Source organism: Aedes aegypti, chromosome 3 (genome assembly GCF_002204515.2).
Source record: "Aedes aegypti strain LVP_AGWG chromosome 3, AaegL5.0 Primary Assembly, whole genome shotgun sequence".
Taxonomy (NCBI): domain Eukaryota; kingdom Metazoa; phylum Arthropoda; class Insecta; order Diptera; family Culicidae; genus Aedes; species Aedes aegypti.
Window position 1 is genome coordinate 26,652,743 of NC_035109.1, and position 22,627 is coordinate 26,675,369.

The 22,627-nt window shown below is 40.7% G+C and overlaps 1 protein-coding gene across 5 annotated transcripts in view; it reads left to right on the forward strand.

The window, feature by feature from the left end:
* The window catches only part of LOC5578567, a 36,550-nt gene extending 15,177 nt beyond the window's left edge, over positions 1 to 21,373 (forward strand). For all 5 annotated transcript variants that reach the window (XM_021851861.1, XM_021851862.1, XM_021851860.1 and 2 more), the window contains exons 3-4: positions 20,071 to 20,474; positions 20,710 to 21,373. In XM_021851861.1, coding sequence (XP_021707553.1) covers positions 20,071 to 20,474; positions 20,710 to 21,281 — 976 coding nt within the window. In that variant the 3' untranslated portion in view covers positions 21,282 to 21,373. The remainder of the gene's footprint in view (positions 1 to 20,070; positions 20,475 to 20,709) is intronic.
* Positions 21,374 to 22,627: the final 1,254 nt, after the last annotated feature.

Consider the following 22,627-nt stretch of genomic DNA (forward strand, 5'->3'; position numbering starts at 1 on the left):
GCTCAAGGCGATGGATACAGGAAAAGTTCTCCATGGATCGGAGAAAGAGAAAACAATCTTCTCACAGCTGCGGAAATGTGCAATTATCTATTTTCGCTTTGTTTTGTGGACGGATAAAATCGCAAGGCAGCTAATCGCTGAAAATTGCTGTGAGGGATAATTCCATCATCGTGAGAGTGAGTGGTTGTCATGGATGATTTGACGTATTAATTCTTGTCGGGTCACTTGAAAAAAAAAATCCCTGAATTTTTTTTTTACTATACCAAAAACAGTTTTTCCAGTTTTTCAAATTTCGAATAGTTTAAAAACTCGTGCATGAATATATGTGAATCCAGAGTGGTATTTTCGGCGATGCAGTCCAATAGCGAATCAAAAGCCCTTTTTGCTTCAAGATCCAACGTTCAATGTATATTACATCATTTTCAATTCTCACAGAAACAGGTGGCTCCAATTTTTTGTTTTATCTTTATTAACGATATTTTTAGCCCTGGGCTAGTTCATCTCGGGAATAACGGCTTTCCTTCTCTTCCGAAGGAAGTTGTCACTATAAGGGCCCATTCACAAATTTCATAACGCTAGAGGGGGTGGGTGGGTGTCCTCGTGATGTTACGGCTCATACAAAATTTATAAAATATTCATACAAAGAGCGTTACGAGGGGGTGGGTGGGTGTCGAAAATGTCCATTTTTGGCGTTATGAAATTTGTGAATAAACCTTAACCTTTTTGTCATAAGCGACTATCTCAGGGATTGGATTCAATCCCAGGCCCTCGGCGTGAGAGGCGTGAGTTCTAACAACTACGGCAGGCCCTTCCCCATAACAAATTATGAGCAAATTATGAGCAATGGTCGTCGTACAACATATTAACATTAACAACATCCTACAAACATCACAACAAATCAGTTACAATACACACTTACAAAAATCACTCGCACCATGATCAATAATAGTTACTGGCACATAAAGCGAATTAAATACGGTCACTGACACAGCTGAAAAAGTATCAGCATACTTTATGCATGTTAGCGCGTACAGTGATACATTTTCAAGTCAATATGAACTATCAAGACTGAGTTTTATCACTTTGAAATGCAATCTGAAAAGTCATCATTGTTGCCAAAATGAATGACGGGCTACTTAGCCTTAAAGTCAAATACAAAATAACACGGATTGAATAAACGCGACATGCTTCGGACTGGTTCGTGAAAGCTATAATTAGTACGAGTGACAGAAAGGTTGAAAAACGAGTGCTTTCGGAGATTGCGGCGCCGTGTATTGATGTCTAGCATGTTGAGCAACGCAGGGCAATCCATGTTGCCTTGCAGAAGATCGCCAATTAAACAGGCCTTGGCAACGTTGCGCCTTGCTTCGAGAGAGTCGAGGTTAATCAATTGACAGCGGCTGCTATAACTAGGCAGGTTCAACGGGTCCCTCCATCTGAGATGACGTAAAGCGAAACGGATGAATTTTCGTTGAACGGTTTCGATGCGCTGAATTTCATTTTGATAATACGGTGACCAGACAACCGAAGAATACTCTAAAATAGGGCGTACTATTGAGCAATATAATGATTTCAGACAGTAGATATCCTTGATTTTTTTTTGGCGAATCGAAACACGAAACCTAGCTGTGCAGAAGCCTTCGACACAATGCATGAAACATGGTCCTTAAAAGTCAGCTTGGAATCTATCATAATTCCCAAATCCTTGATAGTCGATTCGCGTTGCAGTTGCTCACCTGACAAGGCGTAGGCAAACGGGATCATAGATTGTTTGCGCCCAAATGAAATTACCGAACATTTCGAAGTGTTCAGCAACATTCGATTTAAGCGGCACCATTCAGCAAATGTTTCGAGTTGTCGTTGCAGGAACACAGTATCTTGTGGCTGCTTTATCGTGTAGTAAAGTTTTACATCATCAGCATATGACAACTTCAAACATTTGAGGACGAAATTGACATCGTTCATATACAAAAGGAACAAGAATGGGCCAAGGTGACTGCCTTGTGGAACGCCGGACCAAGCAGGAAAGGGCAACGAAACATGATCTGCAATTTTTACCGACATGCTACGACCAGTTAAATAGGATCGAAGCCAAGTGAGTAAAGTATTATTCATGCCAAGTTTGTCGAATTTAGCTAAGGCGATTTGGTGATTCATTTTATCAAATGCCGCGGAAAGGTCCGTATAAATGGCGTCAACTTGTTGGCCACTTTCAATTTGGCGAGTCACGAGAGAAATGAAACATGTCAAGTTAGTAGTCGTCGAACGTTTGGGCATGAACCCGTGCTGGTCTTCTGATATGTAGTGTGCGTAGCTCTGAACTAACTGACGTAGCACAACCACCTCAAATAGCTTAGAGATTGAGCTCAAAGCGGCTATACCTCGGTAATTTGAAACCGAACTTTTGCAGCCTTTTTTGAAAACTGGGAATACGTATGAATGTTTCCAGCAGTTTGGGAAGACACCGGTTGACAAGGAAAGATTGAATACTGCAGTTAACGGTTTTGCAAGCGTGTCCACACACCGTTTTATGATAAGTGATGGTATACCATCCGGTCCATATCCCGTAGACGATTTAATCTCCTTACTAGCTGCGATAACCATATCATCGTTTATGATGCACAGTTGCCCAGAACCTGGAAGACGTGGAACGTTCCTGATAACAAGGGCAACATCATGTGAATCGAGGTGTTCGTTGGTGAAAACACGACTGAATTGTGAACGAAACATGTCGGCAATCCCACCGATGGAGTCGGCGACCGATGAACCGTCGTTCATTGTTGAGGGTAATCCGGATTCTTTCCGTTGGTCATTGACGTACCGCCAAAAACTTTTGGGATTAGTCCTTAGTTGACGTTGCATACGGTTTTGGTAGGCGTTGTACAAATGGTCGTTGAGTTGCTGATAGTCTTGGTTCGCCTTCATATAGCTAGCTCTCGTGGTGTCCGTACGAAACTTGCTGTGTCGTCGAAGTGCAGCCCTCTTCACTCTTTTCAGGTTCTTGAGATGAGCATTAGACCAGGGTGGTTTTGCAGCTTTAGGTCTGGATTTTACGGGAACGAACTGGTCGATAGCATACAGCAAAATTCCAGACACTGTCTATGCTGCAAGATTGGCATCGTAGTCCCGAAGAATCTCGTCCCAATCAACGTGCGCAAGAAAAGCATTCATACCGTTGAAATTAGCCTTGTTGAAATCGTAAGAGATGCTTTCGGCAGTGTTGTGGAAGTGACGAATCGGATATATTTGGAAATTCATCAGAATGGGGGGATGATGTCTGCAGAGTTTGACGAGAGGCGATGGAGCTTGTAAATCGTGCAGCTCTCCAATAACTGGTCGCTAACAAAACACAAATCGAGCATCCGATTGTGTTAATTTTCAATCCCAATGGCTTGCTTTAGTCCAGCAGTGCTGTATGCATCAAGCAGATCACGAGACGTCTGGCTAATCGAAGATCTTGAGGCAATCGGGTAGTAGAAGCCAAGAGAATGACGCTGCCAAGAGATTGAGCCCATGTTAAAGTCACCCAGGATGATCACTTTGTCCCTAGCTCCAAGTTGAGAAGTTATCCAGCTAAGCGACTCGACGTGTTTGTCAATTAATGCTGCATCGTTAACGCGGTCTGGCGGGATGTAGACAACGCAGATGAATAATGTTCCATCGACAGTAGAAATGGCGACCCATAATTGCTCCACCAAAGCATTGTTCGGAGGACTAAGCGAACGCGATTTAAAATTAGAGCGGACAGCTAGCAAAACACCACCCCCGGTACTTTTGTTGCTGCTTAAAGATGATCGGTGATTAATGCGTTATATGTTTAGGTTAAGTTAGGTTAAGTATATTAAAAACGTTTTTTTTTCTCTTATAAGCAGGTGAAATCAACTCACCTGTAAAAAAACTGAACTGCTACGGCAAATGAAATGTAATATGTTGTTAACAAAATGTTAATTAAATCTTAAATTTGTTTTACCAAATTAGGATGATAGTGTTGTCAAATAACACAGAACACCTAGATATAAGAAATGAATGTAATGTTTGGAATGATACTGATAAAGAAATTAAAAAAAAAAAAAAAAAAAAAAAAAAAAAAAAAAAAAAAAAAAAAAAAAAAAAAAAAAAAAAAAAAAAAAAAGATGATCGGTCTTGTCGATAAACGGAATATGAGGCGTCAAACAGTTGACATGTCAAAGTATTACCGTTGAGCCAGGTTTCGGTAAGGGCGTAAACGTCGTAGCAACCATCACTCACGGCCGCTTGGTATTCAGCGAGGGAAGTATTAATCCCACCAACGTTTCGATAGTACAACAGGACATCGGACGAAGCTGGTGCTGATGTACTATTTCGAGAAGTTGCTTCTGGTGGCAGCACCAAATTTGATGTACTGGAATTGGAGATACTTTCAGGCTCAGGAAATACCGGATGTAAATCGTACTTGCCGGAGGTGGAGGTTCGGAAGACCCCGTCTCCCAGCTCAGACGTAGGACCGGGACGACTGCTGGTCGCTGGCGGCGGGGGCTCGACTACGCTGAGTGGAATAGGGGCTTCCTCGAGGCTTGCGGCAAGTATGCGTCCTGGTGTCCAGTTAGCAGAAAGAGGAGGTTGGCTTGATGGAATTCGATTATCAAGATTATGGGACTGAATGTTCTCGTCGGGACATGAGCGCACTATGCTCGTAGGTTGTTGTGACAGAATAGCGTTGGATGGAGCAAATATTGTAGATGGACTAGAAGCAACAATCGGTTCAGGATATGGAAAGCTCATAAAATCATCGTACTTGCCGGAAATTTGAGTTCGGAAGACCCCGTCTCCCAGCTCAGACGTAGGACCAGGACGGCTGCTGGTCGCTGGCAGCGGAGGCTCGACTACGCTGAGTGGAATAGGGGCTTCCTTGTGGTTAGCGGCAAGTGTGCGTCCCGGTGTCCACTTTGCGGAAATCGAAACGTCCAAAATGTCAGTGATAGGCAAACCACACGCTGAACTAGTTGAAGATGAACAGCTGGAAGCGACAGATGTTACCGGAGGAAGTATGTTCATATTGTGTGAATACTTGCCTGCAGTAGTGGTTTGGAAGACCCCATCTCCACACTCGTACACGGGACCGGGATGGCTGGAGGTCGCTGGCAGGAAGGGCTCGACCGTGACGAGGGGATAAGGGGCTTCCATGAGGCTAACAGGCGTGCATCCCGGGGCTTTGGATGAAGTTAGCGATGAAGGCATGAATGACGAACTACTTGGGTTGATTAGCTTAGGTCCATAGTGGGAGTGACGGGTGAGACATCCTGAGGAAACAGATTGGAAGACTCCCGCACCACAACTAATCACAGAGCCGGGACGATTGTGAAGAACGGAGGCGGTGCTTTGCTCGACTGGGTCAGACGGGCCGGGAGCTTCCATAAGGCCTTCCACATTGCGGCCTGGTAGATGGAACTGGGACGTTGAAAAAGAATTCTGGTGCAAATTCGCTGGCAGATCGTCATTTTCGGAAGAGCTAGAATTGTTTGAAATGTCACCGAGTGAATGACCGTTGTGATACGCATACTTGCCTGAAAATGCAGGCTGGGAGACTCCTTCCAAACCGCCGTAAACAGGACCAGGACGACGAAGATGGCAGGATGCAAAAACGGAAGCATTCGAGGTGGCGTGGTGATTTGGCTCTGTAGTGTCCCGATATCAACCGTCACTGTTCGTCGCTCAGATAATAATACCACTTTCTATTACAAAGTCTCTTTATATTTTCAGGTATCATATACACAACGTTCACTGCTTAAGGTACGGTAATCTGCTAGCTCCACCACTACAATCCACCTTAACTTTAATATTTAATGCGATACGTAATCCTGAAAACGACGAGGTTCTCGGCAGATTCTCTTTCGAAACGGTTCGGCACTTACATTAGACATAGAGGGTTTATCAGCCTTCGGCAATGGAGATGTATCTGAGTAGGAGGTAGAAGTACTATCGCTGCGTTTATCGTTGCCATCATTTGTTGGCTCCAATCGTTTCAAATGAGCAACACTTCGACGAAACTCTCTTCCCGACAACTTTGACTTGATCGTACAGTCCATTCCCACTTTTCGTGTTACAATAAATTCTTCATTTAAATACTCCGAGTCTAATTTGTTAGACTTCTTCATACGTTTCATAAGCACACAATCTCCCACCGATATTTCACTAAAACGAGCTTTCCGTTTCACATCTGCATATTCCTTCCCTTTTTGCTTTTGCTCTCGATCTTTATCGCGAACCTCTTCATCATCAGTCTTAAATAATGGGACCTGTGGTAATTTGGTACGAATACGTCGGCCAAACATTAATTCTGCTGGTGATTTTCCTGTCGTTGGATGGTTGGTAGAATGGTACACCAACAAGTATTTTGTGAGTTCCATCTTCCAATCCTTCCCCAGTTGTTGAGCAATCCTAAGACGCTTTAGGATCGACCTATTTTGTCTTTCGACCTCGCCGTTGTGCTGCGGCCAATATGGAACCGTGTTGATTAATCTAACGCCATTTTCTTGACAAAAAGAACTAAATTCCTCACATTCTCTGCTAAACTGTGGTCCGTTGTCTGCTCTCAACGTAATAGGTAGGCCGAATAGCGCAAAGATAGCACTCAACTCATGTACGGTAGTAGTTGCGCTCGTAGATGCCATTTCACGAATCTCTACATAACGACTGTAGTAGTCAACGACAACCAGCTAATGTTGTCCATCTGGTAGAGGACCTAAAAAATCCACAGCCACGTCTTGCCAGGGACCGTTTGGCATTTCGCGTCTCACAAGTGGCTCTGGAGCCTCAGGAGCTGAAACCAAATTACACCCACGACATTCTCTAACGAACTCTTCTACGTTACGGTCCATTTTGGGCCACAATACAATAGATCGCAAAAAAGATTTCATCATATTACTGCCCGGGTGCCCATCGTGTGCCAAGCGAAGTACTGTATTTCGCAGTTTGCTCGGAATCACAACTCTGTCTATTCGCATCAGAACTCCATCAACTACGCATAACTCATTAGCTACTAAACGATAAGATAAAGGCAACTCGAGTGCGCGATCCGCTTCTATAAAGTTGATGACCTCCTTCAATTCTTCATCTTCTTTGTACGCGTTCTGGATTTCTACCCACGACAATGCTACGGCTCCAGCAGCTAAAGAAGCAACTTCTCGGATAATCAACTCTTCAGAGGCGTCGAAAGGTCGTGATCTCATCGTTGCCAACCGAGATAGGGCATCTGCTGCATTCTTCTCCCCAGGAATGTGGATTACGTTATAATCGAATGCTTGAATACGTAATACCCAACGTTCAATGCGTGCGCAAGGCCTTGAACGAGGGGCAAACAAAAAGTGTAAGGCCTTGCAATCCGTAACGAGATCAAATGCCCTACCAATCAAGTACACTTGAAAACGTTCCACGGCCCAAACTAGAGAAAGCGCCTCCTTCTCCGTTTGACAATACCTAGCTTCTGTATCCGTGAGAGATTTCGAAGCGTAGCTTACAATACGTGTTTCATTATTCTCATCCGTTTGCGCTAGAATAGCACCCAGTCCGACTGGACTCGCGTCTGCTAATACAAGGGTACGGTCATTAACATCGAAATATCCCAGTCTAACTGCCTGACTCATCGCTTGTTTTATCGCCTCGAATGCATTGGTGTGTCGCTCAGTCCACAGGAATCGCACACCCTTCTGTGTTAATTGTCTTAATGGTTCGTCGATCGTGGCTAAATTAGGTATGAACTTATTCATATAATTCGCCAAACCTAAGAAACTCTTCACTTCCGTTTCATTCGTGGGTCTACGGAACGATATTATGGCATCCGATTTTGTTTGCATTGGAAATATACCATCCGACGTGATGTTATGTCCCAAGAAATCAAGCTCTGTCGCTTTGAATACACATTTCTGCCAATTTAGCTCCACTCCACGGTCTTCGAATCGTTTTAGCACCTATGATGATTATTTTTTTAGATGAAATAAAAAAAAACATTTATTTCAATTTGATTTATTGTCTGCATAACAAAAAAAAACAAGCTTCAAATCAATCGAGTCATGCTACCTTTTGCAATCGATGATCGTGCTCCTCGATAGTAGCTCCCTCGATAACCACGTCGTCCAAGTACCAGTGAGTACCTTCGCAGCCGGTCAGTATTTCGTCCATCGTCCTCTGGAACGCTTCAGGTGCTGTGACAAGGCCGAACGGAAGGCGTTTGAATCGATAAAGTCCTTTACTTGTTATAAACGTTGTGCAATCCCTTGATTCCGGAGCAAGTTCCACCTGTAGGAATGCTTCTCTGATGTCCAACTTGCTCCGAATCATATTTTTTCCCAAGCGAGCAAGATATTCATCTACCACGGGCATCGGGTAACGTTCTCGAAGGACTGCTTCATTGACACGGCGAAGGTCCAGGCACAGTCTCGGATCGCCGTTAGATTTACCGACCACCACAAGTGGTGATACCCATGTAGTTGGTCCGACCTTAACTTCGATGATATCTCGCGCAAGAAGTTCGTCCAATTTCCGGTTCACAGCTGCTTCTAAAGGAATAGGCACCTTCCGTAGTGGTTGGAAAACCGGCTTCACTTCTGGATCCATATGAATATGGATTTGAATACCAGAGATTTTCGCAAACGGTTTAGGGTGCTCATTCACATTTTGAATATTCAGTCCAACTTTAAGCACACCAAGTTCTTTAGAAGTGGTGTCTCCTAACAGGCATTGTTGACCTCCATCTACCACGAAAAATTCCGCGGTAGTGCGCTTCTGACCAATCTCGATATCGGCAACGAAACTTCCCAATACGCTCAAAGGGTTCTGACTTCCGTAAGCCCGCAATGTTCTAACACAGCCTTTCGTCGATGAGTGTACTTGGATCTTTGCATCTTTCAACATTGCCCAGGCACGCGACGATATCAGGTTGCAGTCGGCCCCAGAATCAATGAGAATTTCCTATTTTACGCCTCCGATTTTGCAGTCAATCATGTTGGACTGATTTCCTGAATAGAACGCATAATACTGTTTCTCCTGTACATCGTTGGTTGAATCGGGTACAGTATTCTCGTTCGTCTGAATTAAACGAACTCGCTTATCTGGGTGGTCGTTGAATACTTTTGGTGGCATACGCTTTTTAGCCCGACAAACTGATTTGAAGTGGCCTTTTTGTTTGCAATTTCGGCATATCTGGTTCGTAGCTGGACATTGTGCCGACTTTGACCAATGTCCCATGTTCCCACAATTGAAACAAGCTCCTCTATCTTGACGAATAGGGCGTGCATTCCAAGGTCTGTTGTCCGTCACTTTGAATACCTTGTCATCCATCTTTTGATCAGCACTGAATCCTTTGACTTGCTCTTCAACCCCTTCAAGCATGGCATCAAGAGCCTCAATTTGTTCCAAAGTTTGATCTTCCTTCAGGATTCGACGTCGCAGTTCGGATGAGGAGCAACCTTCGACGATCACATCGATTAGTGTTATTTCTGTCAACACCTTAGCAATTTCCGGTGGATGCTTCTCAAAACCGCAATCTGCAACCTGTTGCCTCAACCTCAAAATAAATTGTGCAAACCGTTCATCGTGTTTCTGCTTCATCTCTCTTAACCGATGTCGTTCTAGCGTATCCTGGCGAACAGGTTGAAAGAATTAGTCCAACTTTTCGATTGCTGTGTCGTACCATCTTTTCTCCCATGCCACCAATGGAACTTTATCTGTGTCCGGTAGGTTTGTGAAAACACGCTGCAGCTGAGTACCTCCAAGATATAACATCTTCGCTCTCTTCATCTTCTGGTCATGGATTTCATGCGCCTCGAAATAAAATTCGAGCGAGGTTTTCCACGACTTCCATTCCCGTGCCAATTTCGTGCGCTCTATCTGTTCGCAACAAAACTGCGGAATCGGTCGTCCGTTCATTTCCATCTGTAACAGAACAGAAAATAGTACACATATAAGTGTGTATGCAGAAATTTTTCCTTTTCAACAACTCTTTTCAGAACTCGCTTGCTTCCAATTAAACCATGTATAAACTCAATCCGGTTAGCCAGATTGGCTTTTTTTTCGAAAAGTAAAAAAACTCTCACTGCGTGGAAACTTCACCGAATGATACACACCCTTATTCCACCTCAGCATGCGCTGTATACATTGAAAAACTCATCCTCCCGGATGCAGTTTCAAACCATTGCTTTTGTTTACGTTTGCTATCAGATCAAAATACCAACCTCCCGGTCGCGGATTTCAATCTCCCGATTGTGGATCTCAACCTCCCGGTTGTGGACTTCAGCTTATATAAATCAATCTAATCGAACCAACCTCCCGGTCGCGGATTTCAATCTCCCGATTGTGGAACTTAACCTCCTGGTTGTGGACTGTTTTCTAAATTCCAACCTCCCGGTTGCGGTTTTTTTTTAACCTCAAAATCGTTTCACCACTCTTCACGTCAGACAACTTTTTTTTTTTCTTTTTCATGTTCCACAACTGAATCACGTTTTAATTTTCTTCAAAATTAACATCAGTCACCTTTTTAATAGTTATTTTGTCCGAGTAAGCTAAAAAAGAAATTAGAATAAGATTATGTTTCCTACCTCCAATTAGTTTTTTTTCCGCCAATCCTCTCGCCAATTGTAGTGTCCCGATATCAACCGTCACTGTTCGTCGCTCAGATAATAATACCACTTTCTATTGCAAAGTCTCTTTATATTTTCAGGTATCATATACACAACGTTCACTGCTTAAGGTACGGTAATCTGCTAGCTCCACCACTACAGGCTCGACTGTTACGGTTAAGGTCTATGACAGTTCTTCTATGAAAATGACAGACCCGTGGTAGCATCGGTTCTCTACCGATATAAACAAATGCATAGACGGACCTGTCATATGAAAAGGCCTATTTTTGTTGTTGTGTTTTTCTCGATGGTGTTTCAATGTGTTTGTTTATCGTGCGATCAGTGTTGACTATGTGGCAAACTTTTCGCGTTGTCGAATGCGAACCGATGGTTTGTCTCCACACAATAGGTCTTTTCCGTCTATGCATTTGTTTACTTCGGTAGAGGACCAGTGCTAACACCAGGCTGTCATTTCCAAAGAAGAACTGTCAAAGAGCTTTCCAATCAGCTGATTTGAAACGCATTGTGAATAGGCCAATGCTCGATTAAATCCGTTTTTTAATTCATATGAAGTGGTATGGCTTTCAGGATCGCGTTCTAACAGTCGATTAATCGTCGGACCTTGAAGTAAAAAGGGCTTTTGAATCGCTATGGACTGCATCGCCGAAAATACCACTCTGCAAGCCTTTCCAGTCGAGAAAATTCACTCGAAGATATGTGAATCCATCATTGATCAAATTTTGAGATATTCATAAAATTCAATCATGTGTTGGGAAGTCGATAAAATTTCATACCCGAAAACATCCTCGCTGAACAGCTTAATGGGGGTTTTGATAGCGGTGCAGCTGAAATTTTTAGGGGGTTTTGACGCGTAAACCCTTTGTTCGAATTCTGCCATGAATCACTGCATCAAAAAAAAATATATCCCTTATTCTTATCAAAATTCCCTGAGAAATCCAGGTTTTTTCAGGTTTAATCACATACCCTAATTCCCTAATTCTGACTTCCGTTAAACGCGGCAAAAATAATTGAAATTTGTATAGAAACGAACAGTCATTTCGATGCTTTGGGTAACTTCTTTCTTGGTTCTTCGAATCAAGTGAGGAAGCAAAGGGTAACGCCAATCGTGGTCAGTATTACCGAGTTTCGAGGATTTAGCCAGGAGATCTTGAACTCCATTAAGAAAAACAAGGTTTTGCCGCGTTTTGCCGGAAACCCTCGAACATCTCCAGAGTTCTACTTAGTGCCGCAGATGCCAACAGTGGGGGCATGGTATCAAACATTGTTGCACAAATGCTACGTTCATAATTTGTGGAGGTTTTTCTCACGATGAGAACGTCTGTCTCGTGAAATTTCTTATGTGCAAATGACGAGGACAACCATGAGTCCAACTTTTAGAATTGTCCTTCACACAAACGAATCGTGGAGATTCGTACCTGGCAGATGAACTGAAACTTTTATCGTACCCGTAATATATAGTGAAAATTCTTCAATCTTCAATTCTGGACCAACATTTCAAAAGGGCACATCGACATTGGTAAACATTGGCTTCACAAGACTCTGTTGAGCCCAATTCAACTCGATCACGCTCACCAATACCACTATCAGGAAAGATAATATCAATCTTTCAGATAGTGGTGTCTTTTAAAATGTTTGTTCAGAATCAACCCTTGAAAGGCATGGTCGACTTTGTTGGACTCATTTATTCTTCGTTTAATTGAGGAATAGATTCTCGTGCACATTTTCAACGTGGAAAAATAAATACTCACACGTCAGTTTATATGGCACTTTCATAGAAGCACGCACATTGCATTCAATGTACAATCCAACATAATGCGTTACTTGTGCGTTACTTGTTGGTTTTGTTAGCTACGACGCCATCCAATATATGGCAAACATGGTGGGAGAATATTTTGGTGTGACAAAATTGTTTAGGTGTGAGTCTATTAGAGGGCGAAATCCTCAATACTCATATCATTTGAGCTATGTGGAGTATTTAAATCTCAATATTGAGGATTTTGTCCTCTAATAGACTTACACCTAAACAATTTTGTCACACCAAAATATTCTCCCCAGTTCTGAAATTTGGTGACAATTCAGGAAGCATTATGAAAGGATTCCAATGCGAATCCTGGAAAGATTTGGATGTGGATCCTTAATGGGTTCTGATGCGAATCCTAGAAAAATGGTGATTCGAATTCTCGAAGGATTCTGTTGCGAATCCTGAAAGGATTCTAATGCAAATCCTGGAAGAGTTCTGATGCAAAACCTGAATAGAAGGAATCTAATGCGAATGGAAGAATTTTGATGCAAATCCTGAAAGAGTTCTGATGCGAATCGTGGAAGAATACTTAAGAAAATCCTGGAAGGATTCTGATGCAAATCTTAGAAGGGTTCTGATGTAAATCCTAGGAGGAATCTAGTGCGAATCCTAGAATAACACTTATGCAAATCCTGGAAGGATTGTGATGCGAATCCTGGAAGGTTTCTGATGCGAATCATGGAAGGGTTCATGGAATGGATGCGAAGCCTCAAAGACTCCTGATACAAATCTTGGACGGATTATGATGGGAATCCTGGAAGAGTTCTGATGCAAATCCTGGAAAGATTCTCATGCAAATCCTAAAAGGATTCGGATACGAATTGTGGAAAGATTCTAATGCGAATCAAAGAAAGATTCTGATGCAAACCATAGAAGGATTATGCAAATCCTAGAAGGGTTCTGATGCGAATCCCAGAAGCAATCTAATACGAATCCTAAATGAATTATGATGCAAATCCTGGAAGGATTCTGATGCAGATCCTGGAAAAGCTCTGATGCGAATCTTGGAAGGATTATCATGCAAATCCTTGAAGGATTCTAATACGAATCGTGGAAGGATTCTGATGCGAATTATGGAAGAGTTATGCAAATCCTAGAAGGGTTCTGATATGAATTCTAGAAGGAATCTAATGCGAATCCTAGAAGAATCGTAATGCAAATCCTGGAAGGTTTCTAATGTGAATTCTAGAATAATTCTGATGCAAATCCTGGAAAAGTTCTGATGAGAGTACTGAATTGATACCTGTAACACCAAAGCCTTCCAGGATTCCCATCAGATTTTTTTCAGGAATCTTATCAGAATCTATTCTTATTTCTCATCGACGTCCTTTAAGGATTCACATCAGAACTCTTTCAGGATTGTCATCAGATTGACGTTCTCATCAGAATTCGTCCAAGATTGTTCTAAAATCTGGAGTAGCGGCATAATGATCGACCGAATCCAAAATATTTCAATTAAGCTTTTGATAGTTTTACCTTAACGAAATAGTTGGAAATGACAACGGGGTTTCAAAACGGTTTTTGGAAAAAAGGTTGAAAGACGAAACGTCGAAAGGACAAAAGGTTTTGTCATCTTCCTTGAAGTACCTAATGTGATTTTAGAAGTCACAGTATAGAAAAAAAAAACAAACATATGCGGGGGGTGCGGTGGGTGCGGTCCGCACCGGGCCCCGAGCTCCTGGGGGCCCCAAAATCGCAGGGCGGAGTTCTCATAACATTAAAAGTTCGACATAGCTTGTTGGAAACTGACAATTTGTAAGATCCTAAACAGATAATGAACATGACAATCATAATTTTTGGAGAATACTAGGATCAGCGATGTACAGGGGCCCCTTGATTAACCCTTTTTTTAATACTTTAGAGCTAGGTTTAGAGTGGGTCGAGGGGCCCGAGGGACCATGGCTTTGGGCCCCCACAGTTTAGAGGCCTACACAAATATTTGATTTTAAGTTATTTTCCTTGGTATTGTTCAATCAATTCCACTCATGAGAAAACTGAGACTTCGATAAGCGACGTCCTACACAAATATTTGATTTTAAGTTATTTTCCTTGGTATTGTTCAATCAATTCCACTCATGAGAAAACTGAGACTTCGATAAGCGACGTCCTACACAAATATTTGATTTTAAGTTATTTTCCTTGGTATTGTTCAATCAATTCCACTCATGAGAAAACTGAGACTTCGATAAGCGACGTCGGTGGTGTAGTGGTATGCGTGATTGCCTCTCACCTTAGTCGGTCGGGTATCAATTCCCGTCGACGCCGTCTGGAATTTCTGAGGCATAAATTCTCTGATCACGTCTTCCTTCGCAAGGGAAGTAAAGCCGTTGGTTCCGGCTCATGGTTTGATGGGTTCGATATGCAGGGTCTCAGGTGTGTGTGAAGGCCTCCCTAAGCGTCCGTGTTTGGGCTTAGTATCAGAACTAAGCTGACGTAAAACTACAACTGATGTCAAAAGGTGTCGGTTGACCAGAAAAAGAAGAAGAGCCTTCGATGAGGGCCGTTTTTGGCTTTACCTGTAGATACTTAAGTAGGCTCAAATACCTATTTTAAAAATGTTGAGTCTAATTACGCCTTTGAATTTATAATTATTTATTTCATGAATTCTTATTTACAATCAAATCTATCTTAGTTTGTAGGCCTCAGAAAATCTAGAGCATTGGTGAGCTTTGAGCATGTACCCATTTCTTATGATCTGAACCATGATTATTGTTTTTCATTTCAGAAATGATACAGATACCTTCTCAATATGATGAATGAGTAAAGGCCTAAAAGTGTACAGTTTTTTAGATTACAAAATATTTTGAAAATAATGAATTTTGTAAAATGTGTAAGCCAAAGATTTTGATATTTTTAACTATTTAGACTGATGCAAATACTAATTTTCTTTCTTGTTGGAGACCACTTGGGAGGCCCAAGGCTGGGAAAAATATTCAGGGTACAAACTGGGGTGCAAACAAATAAAATACATAGAAAGGGGAATTTTAACAAATTTTAACCCTCTAATACCCAAATTTTCTAAACACGTTTTGGGCAATGATTTATTTTTATTCGCAAATCTATGAATTTTGGTTTTTGATTTTTATAATTTTCATTTTTGAACATCCCTATCCTTTTTCATTTTTTATTGAAGGCTCTTCTAGTTACTGATTTTTGGCAATAATAAAAATTCAAGTTTTTTCGATACTTTTAAAAAAATCAAATTTTTAGTATATTTCTGGAAATATTTTTATTTTCCGTGTAATTAACGGAAAAACAGGTTTGAAATTATTTTATTACAACCAAGCTGTTCTTTTTTGGTAGGTTTATAGTAGAACAATATAAAAGGTACGATTTTTATATTACACGTTAAATGAACCCCATGCATTTGTAGGTTATATAAGAATACCATTTTTCGAACAATTTTCAAAAATACAAAAAAGTTTCAAAGTCATAAAAAACTTTTCTAATATGCGTGTTACGAGTCAAGGTTTAAGACAAAAATAAAATCATTTTGATTTCTGAGCAACGAAAAAATACACAAAATTCCAAAGTGTACCCCGTCTAAAGGCGGGGTTGGGTATTAGAGGGTTAATTTCATTTTTTTTTCTTGAAATGTGACAGAACAGTACGCTCTTCGTGTTTCAAGGTTGTCCTTGGGGTCGTTGTTTTATGGGGTTATTTGAAATTAAAAACGTCAATACCCTGATAGGGTTGAACAGAGCAATGAATCTCTTTTGGTCTCGTCTTCAAAATTTTCGATTTTTTGAAGGAAGCGGTGGCGAAAGAAAAAAAAATGTATCAGCCTTATCTCAAAATCAATCCTTCGGAAATTACTACAGATATTTCTCCAGGGTGGTGTCAGCTATAAAGTATACCAATGACTTGTTGAAATTGTTTTAGGAAGTATTTTCAATAATCACTTATATTGAACAATACCCAATCCCCCGCCCCCCCTGCTCCATAAAATTTACTGTTGATCGAAATTTCTTCAGGTATTATTTTTTGAATCATTCTAGATAAAAATAAAAAATCATCAAAATTTGTATTGGTTGCCTCTAAATTCGGCATGCTGAGTGCTATCAAGGTGGAAAATTAATTCTACTACTTAAAATCAAAATGGCGTCAAAATCCAAGATGGCCGCCAGATTTTTTCACTAAAAATAATATTCTTATTCTTTACTCGACTCGAATAAAGCACCATAGGTTGAAAACTTGTTTCTTTGTTGTACAAAAAATGATGTTTGTATTGATTGCACTCGCCAAATACGTCAAAATCGTATAACATGATCTAGAAAATCGTTCATTTGATAGAGTAAATACCATTGCTCACCTAGTTTCTGTAGCCTATCTTACGCAATTTTTCCTCAGCTTTCTGATGGTGATCTCAGAATTCAAAACTAGTAGTGCGCTAATGTTGAAAAATCGATTTTTCTAACAAAATTCAAGATGGCGGCCAAATTCAAAATGGCCGCTTAATTTTTTTCAAGTTTAAATGAAAGCTATATCCTTTCTCTATACGATGCCACTAAGTTTGCTATGTGTTCCAAGCGAAATATGAGACATATCCCGTGAAGAAATACCCGAGATTTATCAAAAAAAGAACTTTTTCGCAAACTGTTGAGCTAGCTGGCGTACGAGGGGTACCAATTTGAGAAAACAGAAAGGACCACCCTTAAGTTTTATCGAAAACTAGCGATCAGTGACATAAAATTGGAATTCTAACGATGGGTGCCGATGGCGGCCTGGTTTCAGCGAGAATCGCTCAATCTATCTGGCGTTCCTATATGGACGTCAATTCATTACGAGATTTAAACAAATTGCACAGAGATTCTTTTTAAAGGATTATTCAAGACTGCCTACAGGAATCATTCTATGAATTCATCAAGATTTCAACCAAGAATTTCACTAAGGCGACCTTTGAGCATTTTCCCCTGGAATCCATTGAATGGATTTCTTGGCGTACCTTTTGCCAAGCCCGTGGTTTTCGCAAGTATTTTTTAACCATTAACTCCAAGGATTCTTCTACGAATTATTTTACTTATTTCGAATATACCTCTCATTTATTTACTGAGATTTTTTTCTGGTATTTATCTTACATATTTGTGAGAATTCCTCAGATAAATGGAAATCTTTTGGGATTTGTCTTTCTTTATTCTCCAGTGAGCTCTTTTTGAATTCGTTCATTACTACAAGGAGTTCTTCAAGTGGTTAAAGCAGAAATTTCCCCAGAAACACCTAAATTGTTGTACCTGTTTTTTAAGCATTCTTTCAAATATGCTTGCAAAATTTCTTTTATGACTTTGTTTACAAAAAGTTAAGAAAAATTTAAGAATGTAAGGAATTTTGACAGAGATCAAGAAGTTCCAGATTTTTACTACAGAAAAATCTGTGCATGTTTTATTTTTCATAGAATTGGAAAATTGTTTCTATAAGTTTCGCTGGAAATTCCTCATAAAATAACATAGCATAGCCTATTAAATCTGCAAAAAAAACCCAATCAAGAATTTATCAGTGATTTGCACAATACTAGAATTTCTGAAGTTTGTCCAGCGATTTCATCAGATATTTAGTAAATATGGTCCAAGAATTTTTCACGAGTCTTCAGGAAGTTCAGCTATGGATAACCGTAAGCATACTACTTAATACCGTACAATATACAGAAAGTTATCCAAGAATGTCTCTAAAAATCCTTTTAAACAGAAACATATACAAAATTATGAGGCAATCGTTTCACATATATATTTTTTTAATTCCACAAGACGTAGCAATAAAAACTATTTCCTGGACGAAACTCTAGTTACGCCCTGGTATGGGTGATTTTTCACAGGCAGAGATTATTTTGACCATTTAATCACGATTTTTTTTTATAAATATTGGATTTGAATTTAAAATTTGTAACCTTCTGAGTTATTGAATCGCCAAGTGGCTCGGTAGCTTAGTTGGTAAAGCACTCGTCTGGCATACAAGAGTCGTGGCATTGAAGACGTGAGCGAGCGTAATGAGCATGAACTTTGCACAATCAAAGCGTCCATGTTTCCCGAGCGAACTGTGCTACTCAGTTTGACTCCAGTTAGTGATCATGATCGATCACTGTTGGGATAAACAATGAGCTCGGATTTTCACCTAGCAACACTAAAGTGAAACACTACCACGAGCCACGATTGCTACGAACTGGTTGAAAACAAAGCAAACCAAATTGAACCTAAATGTCACTGAATTTGCGAAAAAACGATTTTGTGGGATTTTCAATCTACAGCTTTCTGCAATCACATTTCATTATAACACACTTTTCTTGAATAGGATAAGATGGACTGAATTTTGCCATTGACAATCACTATCTTTTTCCATATAATTGATGGCATCGACTCATAGATCAAACGTAAGGCTTGTTGGTCGATTTGCGGATTACAGAATTTTGCTTTCGCAAACAAAAACATCCCAATCTTAAATCACCAATTTTCTATGGCAGTCAGGTGCAAGAATAGCGGGAATCGGAATCCGATAATGAATTTTCCGATACCTAGTTGAAAAGTGTTACTAGTTTTACTATCAGGATGACTGAAGTGAGTCACACGTACAGCACGATACAAAACTACAAAACATGGTGGATTGCCATTTTCATTCTTAAAATCTCCCGCGTCAACCGACTTCGATAGCAGTCTCAAGCGAACTCCATTTGTTCGTCGCTTTTAGCCTTTTAGATCTGATTCATTGGTACTGAAAATGGAAATCAAACTCAAAACAGCTTAATATAAACACTCCGTATCCCTGTAGAATTTTCGAAAGGGGGGAAAATTTCCTGCTAAAACTACAATTGCTTCAAATTCGTCGATGAGCTATCGTGATCACTTGGTTTCTAATTGCTGATCTGCTCTGATCACGTATGGGCGTTTTGATGAGCGTCAATCCTCAACGAGCTCGCCAACTCACCGCCTACCCTTTAGCTGAGCATCAACGATGCCTAAAATCGACTGATTTATGCTCATGAGCCACGACTCGTGGGTCTGAATCTCAGCTGAGCTCATGAGTTTTTCGTGATGTCACTCATAATTCATCCATCTTTACCACGCGTAATGAGTTAGTTAATTTGTGTATTGAACGTTTTTGAAAAAATGTTGAAAGTACGTGTGAGTTCGGTAATAAAACAATTTTGCAAACCTCCTTCGGGGTGGGGCCCCAAAGACCCTAGCTACGCCACTGTTTGCGGTCGGTTTTTCGGGACTGCATATTGGGAGTACCGGTCTCCTATATCTGAATATGTTAAATGATCAACTAATTATTGTGGTTCAAAACTGTTCACATGGTTTTGCAAGATTTGATACACACTAAGTTCATACACTTTCATACAAACACGTTCGTAATATATTCAGATTTAACAATCAAACTCTACATTTACGGCCCTATATCTGGGTTGTCTTCCAGTGTTTATCTAAATTCTATTTGGATACATTTAGAGGTGCAACTAGACCCCTGAACAAAACTTTAAAATTTTGAGCGTTGACCTGTTGGGGCAAAAAATACACGCCTTTCAAATTAAGGAGCGCGTTAAATGGGGCCTTGCTAAGAAGAGACGAGAACACTACGCTACTCCATATCAGCAATATGTAGTTTTAGTTGATATTAACTTTTTGATCCAAATAACCAACAAGTTCACATTCTTTTTCATTTTTTCAGACTCAACACTTCCCAGCGGCAGTCCCGTGTAATTCAAGCCACTCCGGTAGGGATAAGCCAGACCCACCAATACATCCCGGCATCCAGCTTCTACATCAACAAACGCATAGGAGAAGCCGTCGAAATGGGAAACCCCGCAGGAAAAGTTATTGGCCCTTCGGGATACGCCGAAAATCAACTGACACCCCCATCGGCGCAAAGCACGTTTACGCCCATGCGGCAATCCTTCGGCGGAGCAAGCCCCACCGAACTTCTCTCTTCTCCACGGGAGGTCTCCGAGACGGATTTGTATCTACTGGGTGCCATCGAGAAACTGGTCTACCGAGTGGATTACATGGAGAACCGATTGAGACGGGCGGAACAGATCATCTACTATCTGATGGCGGGGAACAATCAAAAGCTTGGTGAGTAGAGTGCGGCTCGTTTTTAGAAAATTCTCAGAATCACATATTCGTTGTTCTCATCTTAATTCAAATTTTGAGCCAAAAATATTAAGATTTAGAAGTGACGCAAACGACTAACATATGACGTTTAGCAAACTTTACATAACATTGTTATTTTTTCATCAGTTTTGAATTTATGAAAACAAGATTAGGGGTGCATGTTTGATAAGTTTCTAATTTCCTTCTATATTTTTAGAATCATGTCCGGACAACTTCACCCGCGTGCAGGACATATGCTACCACTTTGGCGTCGATCGAGGCTTGAACTGGAAATCGGCCAGCACTTTATGCAAGTCCTACGGCGGACACCTGGCGGAGTTCGAAACCAGTACCGAGTTTCAAGATGTGGTGGCATTCATCTTGAACAACCAACAGAATCGCGGTAAGGAATTCTGGCTCGGTGGCCTGAACCCGGGACTGCTTTGGATCTGGACTCAGTCAGCCAAACCGGTGAACCCGAACACAAACCTGACATCGATGTCTGCTGGGGCAAAGGCCGGAACGAGCAGCACGTCGACCACTACAGTACAACCGGAAACGAACAGGGACGGTAACAAGATTGTTAACAAACCACCGAAGCAGAAAGAACCAACGCTGGAGATCACTGGAACTGGCCGGTGCTTGAAGTTGACCTACAATGGAGCGCTTTATACCTACGGATATTCCGGTCATGATTGTTCGAACCGGTACAACTACATCTGCGAACTTAAGAACAAGTCACTGGACAACGAAATTAAGCGTTTAGCAAAGCAGTTGGAACTCGATTAACTGGTAGTCCATGACAGAATTAGATATCTAAGATTAATTTATTGAATGTTAATTTATTGAAACTTCTGTTAAATTAAACAATTTCCTACGTATTCAAAGCCATCATTGAGATAAAAGCCAGAGAACTGCCCAGGCCGACCACAGATAGTCCCACCGTGGAGAGATACAGCATGCGATCCATGGGTCCTCCCTTCAACCACACCGGAAGGTTGTCCTTGATCTGGAATTTGGCTTGCTTGTCCTTGAGCAGCTTGTAGCCCACCGCGATCTCATTGACAGCGGATGCCGATGCTTTTCCGCATTGGGTCTCCTCTTCGGGTTTCGAGGGACATTTTTTCTTTGTCAGGAAGTTTCTTGTGGCTTGTTGCTGGATGGTTCTTGGACTGAGCTTGCGAAGCTGAACGGATGACCGCAGGAGAAGAGACATTTTCGTGTGACGGATTTGATGCGCTGTTGGTTTTTGTGATCAAGGATGACTCGATTGTGATAAAAATATACCACGTGTCTCTGTATCAATGTGCTGGAGTCCAGAGATCCGGTTGAAGGAAACTAGTTTTTTTTTTATTTCTTTATTAGTATCATTCCAAACATTACATTCATTATTTCTTATATCTAGGTGTTCTGTGTTATTAGGCAACACTATCATCCTAATTTGGTAAAACAAATCTAAGATTTTATTAACATTTTGTTAACAACATATTACATTTCATTTGCCGTAGCAATTTAGATTTTTTACAGGTGAGTTGATTTCACCTGCTTATAAGAGAAAAACAACCTTTTTAATATACTTAACCTAACTTACCCTAAACATATAACGCATTAATCGTGGCAATAGAAGATTGTAACGATTTTTGCCTGAAATTATTAATTATTTTATTTGACATTTGTTCCAATGTTTCAACATTGGATATTCTATGTAACCCATTGGTACTATACCAGGGAGGAAGCCTCAGAATCATTTTCAAAATTTTATTTTGAATTCTCTGCAGAGCTTTCTTCCTGGTATTACAACAGCTAGTCCATATTGGTACAGCATACAACATGGCTGGCCTGAAAATTTGTTTGAATATCAAAAGCTTGTTCCTAAGACATAGTTTTGATTTTCTATCAATAAGGGGATAAAGACATTTTACATATTTATTACATTTGGCTTGAATGCCCTCAATGTGATTTTTGAAAGTTAAATTCTTATCAAACATGAGCCCTAGATACTTAACTTCATCTGACCAATTTATTGGAATCCCTCTCATCGTGACAACATGTCTACTTGAAGGTTTCAAATAAAGAGCTTTTGGTTTATATGGGAATATTATTAGTTGAGTTTTGGAAGCATTAGGAGAAATCTT